Source organism: Stenella coeruleoalba (genome assembly GCF_951394435.1).
Source record: "Stenella coeruleoalba genome assembly, chromosome: 2".
NCBI lineage: Eukaryota > Metazoa > Chordata > Mammalia > Artiodactyla > Delphinidae > Stenella > Stenella coeruleoalba.
This window is the reverse complement of record NC_137147.1, coordinates 130,593,646-130,604,596: the sequence shown is the minus strand read 5'-3', so window position 1 is coordinate 130,604,596 and position 10,951 is coordinate 130,593,646. Positions and strand designations below refer to the sequence as shown.

Here is a 10,951-nt window from a genome sequence, read left to right as displayed (position 1 = left end):
CAACTTCTAGTTCAAGCTCTTGCACAGTGCCGAGTTTTCTATTCTCAAGATGTAAAGGAAGCCTGAAGGCCGTCCTAACAGGTCATCCCGGGGGCTGAGGTGACCACAGTTCAGGTCTGGTGTGGTAAGTGATTCATTTACACTGAGAACTGGTAATTGGATCAGAATCCTTATTTAGGTAGTTCAATCAGTGTATTCTCCCTCTGCAGGGAAGTGTAGAACCACATGATTATCAGGAGGCTGCCTTGGGAATCATAACAGCCAGGCTGGTTGGGTGACCTTAATTGTCAAGGTCATCTGGCTCTGATAGCCAGTTTGATATACGTCTGCAACCAAGCAGAACCTGATAGTACAGAGCACTCTCTCTAATGGAGGAGAGTTCTAGACATCACTCATGTCTGCAACTTGGTCTGTTTTTGTCCATGCACATCTCCCTCTCCCCCTGTGCCCCCCCCCACCCCAGGATACAGCACACTCTGGTTAGAGTGACCTTGATTGACTTGGTGGTTTCCCAAACCGCTGTCAACCACCTATTGAGAGATCACCTCTTTTCTCCCTTTAGGTATGCTTCTTATCTGCTTCACTTCTAATTTCCAAGTAGCAGGGCTTTTTTTACAGCCCCAGGGCGGCATTCTTGATGTCTCATTCCTTTAGGGTGTCAAAGACAAACTTTGATTTGGATTATCTGTAACCAGAACCTGACTCCCAATGGCCTTGTTAGGCCCCTCTGCATTCTCTTCCCTCAGGCAGGTCCTGAATTCTCTCCACCCTCTCACTATTCCACCTCTATTGATCTGGTTACTGTTTAAGATACACTGCTCAGTCATATTACTGGGTCTAAGAGAATGAACATTTCTAAGGCTCTTAATACATGCTACCAAATCATGTTTTTCCTCAGTAATGCCAATATTGGATACCGTGATAATGAAAAAAGTTCCACCAATCTGATAGACAAGAAATGTCATGTCACTGTTGTATTAACAAGTTTTTTCCTTCTCCACCTGGCCACTAGGACACTTAGGTATTGGCTCTCAAAGAGTTTAGTGATCAAAAATTGGAGTGAAACAAAATGAACAATCTGAAGAGTGAGATTATAGATATGATTTTATATTATAAAACATCCTATAAAACATAATAGCCCACTAGTTTTATGATACAACTATATATTGCAGGTTGTTTAAAAGGCTAAAAATTCAGTGTCATCATCATGTAAACACAAAATTCACAGAGACAACACAATTGTCATTACACAAGCAAATTCTGTGGGGATTACATCTGCTTCTGCAAAAAATGTTCCCTTTTTGTATACTAAACACAAGCTTTATAATCTGATGTTTTGGAACACTTACCAGCCAAACAACTCATATCAAATTAAAACAAGCTGAAGCTAAACTTATAATTAAAAAGTAAAAGTGGCATCAAGTGAAAACCATAAACTAAGAAAACGCAACACTGGTGTTGCACGAGGCTTCCTTGAAAACTCTGGATATTCAAATATTCAAACTATCACCATGTGTCTGTGTTGATATTGTAAAGCAAATGTCTTAGGATACTGAATTGGAATCCTTAGAAAACTAATAATGTACTAATTTTAGTTTATGAATACCAAATTTTAGTAGATTTCAATTACTCATTTAGGTTGCTATTAAGAGTGGGAGAAAGGGCAGATATTTTTAGATCAGTGGGCAGCTGACCATACTTACAAAACATTACTTTAGAGGCTCATGGCCCTGGCTCCCGGCTCCAGATGACTTGCTTCAAGAGAGCGCTGATGAATAGCCAGTGGAAGGAGGAAGTGACACCACCAGCTGGTCCTAAAGCATAGAGGCTCATGAAAACATAGCCCCTCCATCCTGCATCCATCAAGAAAAGGCCCTTTCCTCCTGTAATACACAACTTTGTAGCATGAGACGAATTCAGTCCTAAATGTTCACTTTAACATAAATTACCTCCATAAAAAAAGATCTAGAGTATGGAGGTTATGTTCAGGGCCACTTCTGGAGGGTCCAACTTATTCATCAGAATGGGTTGCCTAGCAGTCTCCCATCTCTTGAATATTCAAGAAAACGTCACTCAGTTAGATGTTATTTAGACAAGGGATCCTGCTTTGGGTGAGAGATTAGTCTTTTCAACTCTAAAAATGTTATTCCATGAATCTAAGTACCAGTTGGAACAACCCTTGAATCAAGTTCAACTTTACTTATTGTTTCCTCGAGGCTATTCCTACTGCAAACTTTATCTTGGTTTTCATTCTCATTTTGGCAGTTATATTGGGAATAACTAATGTCTGAACATTTAACTAACATGTTTGAAGAGAAATTTCTGGATGGTATCCTATTTCTTTTTAAGTTATCATATTTTATTTTTCAATTACCACAAAATATTTTATAACAAGAGTCAAATATGTGATAATACAATTTTCTTTATTAAAAATAATTTACAGCATCAGTAACATATACACAATTGTCATCAACTGAACTTTGCCTCCAATATATTTCTATACAATACTTAAAATTATTGAACTTAAAACTGTTATACTGTTTTGTTGGCTTTAAATAATAGACAATGATTTATATTTACTTAAGTGAGATATATGGTTTCATAATTACATACTATGTGTAAAACTGATAGAAACATCAGCACTATCACACTTTAGGGGAAAAGTCACTAAAGAAGACTAAGTCCACCTCCTTCCCCTCTCTTTTATAACTCCAAATCAAACTAAGATAGGGTCAACATCCAGTATCTTAGCACTTTCTCCTAAACCTAAAGGCAAAAGAAAGGTGTCTTTTAATTCAACCACAGAAAAATGTCAAATAATTTCTCCTCATCCTCTCACTCAACACTGAGAAGGCAAATGCACACAACACTGTTACCATATATGCAAACAACTAGAATTCTGATTTAGGTCTTAGCTGTACTTTTTGTCCTTTAGTACCACTGAAGTTTGATTCCCAGTGAAAAACTGAGCAATTTAGCTAAAGGGAGTCTAATACCTCTCATTCAAATGTCAGCTTGGAGATAAAACAGGAAGTAACAACTGTCATCTTGGAAACTTTTTAGGTATACTAATGGCAATTCAGTGACTGGATGACATTTTCAGTGATTAGCAACCCAAAGGCATGAAATATGGCAATGGTATGTAGCATAATGTTTCTTAAAATATAACAAAAATGCTGCTGTTGATAATGACCTTTGAAATTGTACTTTTAAATTCACAACACTAATTTGCTTCTCTAAGGGGCCTATTATACTTCCTGCCACAATATTTGTGTATTCTTTTTAGAACACCAAATTATCCAGATATATTCAACAAAGGAGATAAGTAAAACAATAAAAACCAACAGGGGCCACATTTTTGCAAACACAGAATTTGGCTGGAGGCAGAAATATAGGTATGCTTTGGGACACACATCCATGACTCTCCTCACAAATTGATAGCCATTGCTTACCAAGCTTTTTGGTTCATTGTATATAAGCAAGAGATTAAGAGAACCTTGATTTTATTCCTGAAATACAAGATCTGCTTGTATTATTACTGGACTAGGTAGACTGGAAATTTAAATGCTTAATTCACAGCTGGCTAGCTTTATCATCTTTTCATCTCCTAGATGTGCTGTTTATGATGATGCCCAGGCCTCTGCCCGTAGGTTACATATTATATTATAGTATGGCTTAAAAATGAAACAGATGTTTTCCCCACACGTAACAATCTGGATTATCATTTCTTCAAAGCCTGTAACAGATATTTTAATGTTCAACTTGTAAATTCTCCATCCCTAATTCATGTTTTCATGTAAATTAAAAACATATGCACTGACAAATACACAGCATTATAAAATATCAAGAACACGTGATTTGAAAGTATCAAAGAAAATATTTATAAAAAATTTAAATAAAAGGGAAATCATTTTGCCAAACTCTAGTCCACCTAATTGTCTAAACACATATTTGCAGAATATTTTCAAAAGATTGTATGATTTGATTATGTGCAAAGTTCTCAGTGGTCTTTACCCACTGGTTTGGTAATTTCAGCATTTTAGCTTAAAACAATTCTTTACTCTGTGCAATGTGAGCTAATTCTGAATTGCAGTAACTTAACTAGGTCATATGATGATCTCCATGTGGGAAAAAAAATCACTACAATTAACCTTCTGCCTGCTAAGTTTAATTTCTTAATTAAAAAAAAGGTATAGGACTTTTTGGAATTAATTATCCAACCTTTTTCTTAAAAGTTGACAAACTTCTTGTTGACATAACATTTGATGTGATAAATAGACATGCAAATAGAGAAAATACAGTATTCAGACAGCAATAACTTAAGTGTTTTATCCTGACGGTTAGCAAAAGCATACATAATTAATAGTATCATGCTTCCCAGGTAAAATGATTCAAAATGACAGGAAATCAATTTAAATAATTAAGAAGTAACCAACATTTAAAAACTGTTTAGGGTTGAGCAACCATATAATTTAGGGTGGATAATTTTAAAATCTAGAGGAAATCATGTTAGCGTTCAATGATTAAAGTTCTCTTTAGCAACCATAAATGAGTGTGGAATTTTAGTTAATAATAGCTAAAATATTAGGTTATAGGAAGTTACAGTATCACACAGAGTGAGCAAAATAATCCAATTGATATAATGCCATCTGAGGCTTGCCAGGGTCACAGCAGCAAATTACTGAAAAATTAAGGGCTGCATATGTGATACATATTTTCACTGCCAATACATGGTGCTACGCAATCAATTGTATTCTGTAACAGTCCACCTTCTGATGTGGAGGAAACCTTGGCTGGATTGGACAGAATGATTGTGTATGGGGCAGGTTCTATCCCTTGCAGTTAGACTGAGACTTAGGATAACCCTGGCTTATATTACAAACTAAGAATGACAACTATGTGCAACTCAATTCTGAAAAGGAACGAATATATCTGAAAATCCACTTATAAATCAGATTTCACCTTCCACAATTTTAAAGTTATCTGGCTTGTTATATTTCAATCTGCTTCTCTTAAACCAACAAACAGCAGTATACAGTTTTATAGGTGCAAAACTAAACGAAAGACTTCAGGAAGGTTACTCATATAAGAATCTTTAACACAAGTTCAAATTCTGCCTTTATTTACAAAATGGTCTGATAAAATATCCCCCCATACTTACAGGCCTCTTCCACAACACACTTCACACGCTGATTTTAGCAATGTTAATAGCACCATTCGTATATTATTTAAAATCAAGAAGATTTCATTTCAGTCACTACGTTGATTCATAATCATTTACATCCATGGATGAGATAAGTGAGCATACTGGGACTACCTGCAGCTCCATGGTAAGGATTCCTGGGTCCAGCACAAAAGGCTTTGTTTGCAGTTACCAGTTATGAAAGGTATCCATGGTGAGTAGATACTATGAGAATTTTCGTGCCACAAAGTTTAATAATCCTCCATGTTTGAACAATGTTATTTCCACATCATTTTCAAAGGAAGCAATCACGCTGAATACTTTTCCAGTGCTTGTCTTTAAACAAACAAAAACATCTCACATGAGTGGTAAAATCTACAAAGTTTTACTTAGTGATTAAGACCATCTGTCTTCATATTCAATGACTATACTCATATTCTGTCTGAGAAACATTTCTCCTGCTTGAAAACACCTAAGATACCAAACCATAGGCTTCACACCTAAGTAGAAAAACATGTTATTTTAGTCCCTAATTCTAAATAACAAGTATCGCGTCGCCTAAAACATTAAATCAAATGATTTAGATTTTGACTTACTAATTAGGGAAGTTGTTACTCATGGTCATTTTATGTTAAATATTCATTGCATATAATATTGCTACTTTTTCCTTTCTTCTTGGTTGTAAAGTCTGTGTTACTCTAACCCTGAACACTCAATTTTGGCTTCTCCTAAAGTGGTGTACGTGCCTGGGATAAAATTAGATCAGGACAGAGAGAGCTGATAACGAGGAAAAGGAAGTTAACGTGTGTAACTGGAAGTCCATGTCTTCCTTCTGGACTAAGTATACAGTGTTTTCTACTTTTCCTCAGAGAACATCAACTATATTAACATCGGTTTAAGTACAGAGAAAACAGAGCCTTCTCAAACTACAACTTGTTCACTAACTGACATTAGGATGCAATTTACAGTAATTGTTTCTTACTCAATTTACAACCATCTATTTAAATATATAGAACACAATCATATATTTGAGAATTTTAGATATACCTTTATATTTAATGTAACTCCAGGAGACAGTTCTTCAGGAAATGTTAAAGAAAATGTTTCTCTGCCAGAGAGGCCCAAAGAATCTGCATTTTCTCCTGGAAGGAACTGAAGTGGAGCTATGCCAATTCCAATCAAATGATCTTTGTGAATTTTTTCATAACTTTCAGCCAAAACAGCTTTCACACCCTGTAACAAACATGCATTTTATTTCCTCCATTCATCTCTGAAAGTTGCTTTACTGAGTATTTTAAAAGGAAAAAAATTCTACTTTTGGCTTTTCTGTAAAAACTTTAAACCCAACACCCCATACTAAAGGTCAATGTTATATCAAAGTATTTAAAGAAATCTTTTATAGGTTATTTTTCTCTAAGTAGCTCCTTAACTCCTAACTGCCCCTCGGCCACTCCAGGGTTAAGTACTGCCAGTGCCTACCATATAGTAAGCGCTCTCTATAATTGGGGGCGGCTGCTTTAAACTCAAAAAGGGCTCAGGAGGATTTCTGTTGAATTATGGTAGATCTAACATATGTGTTCATCAAAACTCCCTTTTAAATTGCCACTAAAATAAAAGAATAAAGAAGTGTAAACCCATAGCAACAAAGGGAATAGGATGTGCAAATTCTATAAATATTTAGAAAACAGAGACAGGTAACTGACTTAGCAGACAATGTTGAAACTACAAACTGATAAACTGAAACTAGGGTGATACCAGTAAGATTTGAGTCAATTTGCAACAAAGAACCTAGAAAAGGCTTGAGACTCAGAGGCATGAGGTTCTCAGAACACTGGCATAGTAGTTAGAAGTCTATAAAAAGCAGTAAGATCTCCAGCTCAGTTCCCACACAAGAGAGGACGCTATTCTCCGAACAAAATCAGCTAAAGACCCATGTTTCTCTACTATTTTTCATTATTATCCTCCTAAGGAGTTTTAGACATTTCCCTTCTAATCACATCTTCCTCCTCATTGCCCACCACCCCCCCAAATTTAATGTCACAAATATACTGTGTATCTGTTTATATATGTATATGTCTATGTATACTTCATACATAAGAAGAGTAAGATTTTGTTGCACCCCTTGGGAGTGCCATCACCCTATAGAGGATGGATGCTCTAGACTGAAGAGGAACACTAGGCTCACGGGAAGTCTGGGTGAGAATACTATCAGAAATGGGGGGAGTAAGTCTGTTTCTTCAATGGGTCTCACTGAATGGCCCAGAGAAAATATTTACAGATACTAACATATAGGGCTATCTCAATGAAAAAGGTAGCTTATCATTAGTAAGGCCCACTAACAAATCGCAGCTCACAACTACAGCTTGTAATCAGATTTTTAATGTCTAACTGAATGGACAGCCAAGGATCAACAGCTATATGAGGAAAGCCCGCAACAACAAAAAAAGCTAAAAAAACTTGAGGAAAAAATGGGAACCTATACCTATAATTAATATTCACGATATAGACATACCTTGTTTTTATTGAGCTTTGCAGCTACTGTGTTTAACAAATTGAAGTTTTTTGGCAATTCTGTGTCAAGCAAGTCTACAGGCTCCATTTTTCCAACAGCATTTGCTCACTTCATGTGTGTGTCACATTTTGGTAATTCTTGTAATATTTCAAATGTTTTCATTATTATTTTATTTGTTATGGTGATCTGTGACAAGTGATCTTTTTTTTTTTGCGGTACGTGGGCCTCTCACTGCTGTGGCCTCTCCCATTGCGGAGCACAGGCTCCGGATGCGCAGGCTCAGCGGCCATGGCTCACGGGCCCAGCCGCTCCACGGCATGTGGGATCTTCCCGGACCGGGGCACAAACCCGTGTCCCCTGCATTGGCAGGCGGACTCTCAAACACTGCGCCACCAGGGAAGCCCATCTGTGACAAGTGATCTTTGATGTTACTATACGACTTGCTGAAGGCTCAGATGATGGTTAGCATTTTTTAGCAATGAAGTATTTTTTAATTAAAGTGTGTATAATTTTTTTTAAATATGCTGTTGCACACTTAATAGACTACAGTACAGTGTAAACATAACTTTTTATATGCACTGGGAAACGAAAAAACTTGTGCAGCTCGCTTTATTGTGATAATCACTTTCTTGCAGTGGTGAAGAACCGAAACTGGAGTATCTCTGAAGTATGTTGGTACTTAAAATTATTATCTTACAAAGACAAAAGAATTAGACTTATTCCCACAACTCCTTAGAGTATTTACATTTTAAGGGGGAGGGGAATTAAAGATTCAAAACAAATGACGTTTGTATGATTATGATAGCTGTGACGGCTGTATTTTGACCAGCCTCTTCAACAACTACAATTGTAAAGAGAAGCACAGTATGAGTATGAAATGGCAGAGAGCACACGTCACAGGACTATTCTCTCCAACAGATTTCCTATTTGCTCTTCAACAAGGAAACAGTTTCAACAGAAATGTCTTCCTAACAGACAGCCAGGGACCAATATCACCTATTTGGAAAAAGATAAAAGTAAAATGTGGCCCACTATCTCTGAGTCGTTAACCTTTGATGGAGCAAATCATAGAAAATTAAATGAAAAGGGGGCAAGTAAAACTACCAATGGGTATAAATAATTATTATTATACAGCAATAATTTAAGACAGAATATCCTTTCCCTCTACCACATTTATTTTCACAAGTAAGACTGATGTAATTTTAATTAAATTCAGAGTATTAAAATGCAACTAGATTAGTACAACGTATTATATAAGGTCACTTAAAAACACCCACAGATGAGATCCAAGTAGGCATACAAAGTCTAAGTGAACAAAATGAACTTTGACAGGATGTTACTGACAAAAGGGAATATTTAAAACTCTTTGAAGTTTAAGATAAAATTTAAGAATCAATACCAGCAAGTATGGTCCTTTGGCAGCCCAATCTCTTGAATTTCCTGAACCATATTTCTTCCCTGCTAAAATAATCAGTGGGATACCTTCCTTCTGGTACAGCTCTGCAGCCTCAAATACATCTAGCTGTAGATTAAAACAAACATAAGAAATTTTAATACAAATTTTGATCTCGTTAGCAACTGCCTAAATACTCTGTATACATCCTTACCGTCTGTCCTGATGGAAAATGAACTGTTTTGGGAGCTGGTTTTCCAATGAACTTATTAAAAAGCTTGATATTTGCGAAAGTGCCTCTTGTCATCACAGCATCATTACCTCTTCGGGCTCCGTAAGAGTTGAATTCACGAGGGGTAAGGCTGCAACAAAGTTATGAAAGTTAGTTTTTATTTTAGATGGAAAATAATCACATTATTAAATTGTAAAACTTACTCATAAACACTTTTTTATTATGGAAAATTTCAAGCATGCACAAAAGTAGAGAAAACAGAACAGTGAATGCCCAGGTGCCTATCATTACTCTACAATAATCAATTCATGGAATCTTTGTTTCTTCTATAATCATCCTCCATTAGACTGTTCTGAAGAAAACTCAGATATCATATTTTAACTGTATATATTTCAGTATGTTTCTCTAAAAGATATGGACTTAAAAATACTACCTTGTTACAAACAAAACCCTCCGAACTTCTTAATACCAGCTAGCCAGTCAATATTCAAATGTCCCTGGTTTTCTTATTACTTTTTTAGTTGTTGGTTTGCTCCAATCAGGTCCAAATATGGTTTATAAATTCATCCAGTTGATCTCAAGTCTTTTTTAATCTATATGTTCCCTCTCCTATTTTGTCCCCTCTTATACTTTATCTAAAGAAATTAGGTCATTTGTAGTGTAGTTTCCTTTATCTAGACCGTGCTGACTGCATCTCCACAGTATCATTTCATATGTTGTTCTCCCTCCTGTATTTCTTGTTAACCAGATGTCAAATCTAGTGACTTGACAAGGTTTGGGTTTTTAATTTTTGCAACAATGCTGCATAGGTCGTACTTCCATCAGCAGCACATGATACCCAGTTTTCTCTTTCTGGAATGCTACCAGTGATTGATCATCATTGTCTAGACTACACTAGGGACTGCAAAATGATGATACTCTATTTCTCTTATTCCTTCTTCATTTTTTAGCTGGAAAACTTCTATGAAGACAAACTTTCCTTCATCAATGATTTGGTTATAATGAAATACATCCCATACAGAAAAGACTTTATTGTTAAATAATGAGATGGTTTCCCATCATCTTCCAAAGGTAACTTGGAGTTTTTAATTTTCCTCTTTTAGTATTATTATGAACTCATGGATTTAAACATATTCATTATGTTTCAACCCATTCCAGTTATATTCTTTATTGACGCTCAACATGTCGCATCTTTGAGCAGTGACAGATTCAAGTTGGCTCCTGAGACCTTTTGACAGAAAGCCTGGAAGTTAATTGTAGTTTGGTGGGAATTAAGACACTCTTTGGTAGTCTCTATAGCTCCTTTGCTTTTGGTATAAGACATCTAGAATCATCTTGTATATTTTCCAGGGCCAAACCTGGAATCAACCATTTCCCTAAGACAAATTGGTTGCTTGTCCTAAGAATTGGTATTTAGACACCATTATCTGTGTGCTATGGGTATTCATTGCTACTGGATTGGTTACTATATAAATGACCTTTTAGGGACAAGAGAAAACTGAGCATAAGCATCTCAACAATCAACAACCAACTTCCATCAGTCTCTAATTTGGTCTTTTATGTAAAGACAACAAATATTCTTCTAATTTAAACATCTTATCTCAGGATGTACATTTAAACACTGTACTTCAG

General features: G+C 35.9%; 1 protein-coding gene across 1 annotated transcript in view; it reads right to left on the bottom strand.

Annotated features, from left to right (window-relative positions):
- Positions 1-1,852: 1,852 nt before the first annotated feature.
- IREB2 (iron responsive element binding protein 2) overlaps positions 1,853-10,951 on the bottom strand; it is a 49,573-nt gene continuing 40,474 nt past the window's right edge. Inside the window, exons 19-22 of the mRNA XM_079913741.1 lie at positions 9,302-9,449; positions 9,094-9,216; positions 6,230-6,415; positions 1,853-5,518 (exon numbers count right to left, since the gene is read on the bottom strand). Coding sequence (XP_079769867.1) covers positions 5,408-5,518; positions 6,230-6,415; positions 9,094-9,216; positions 9,302-9,449 — 568 coding nt within the window. The 3' untranslated portion in view covers positions 1,853-5,407. The remainder of the gene's footprint in view (positions 5,519-6,229; positions 6,416-9,093; positions 9,217-9,301; positions 9,450-10,951) is intronic.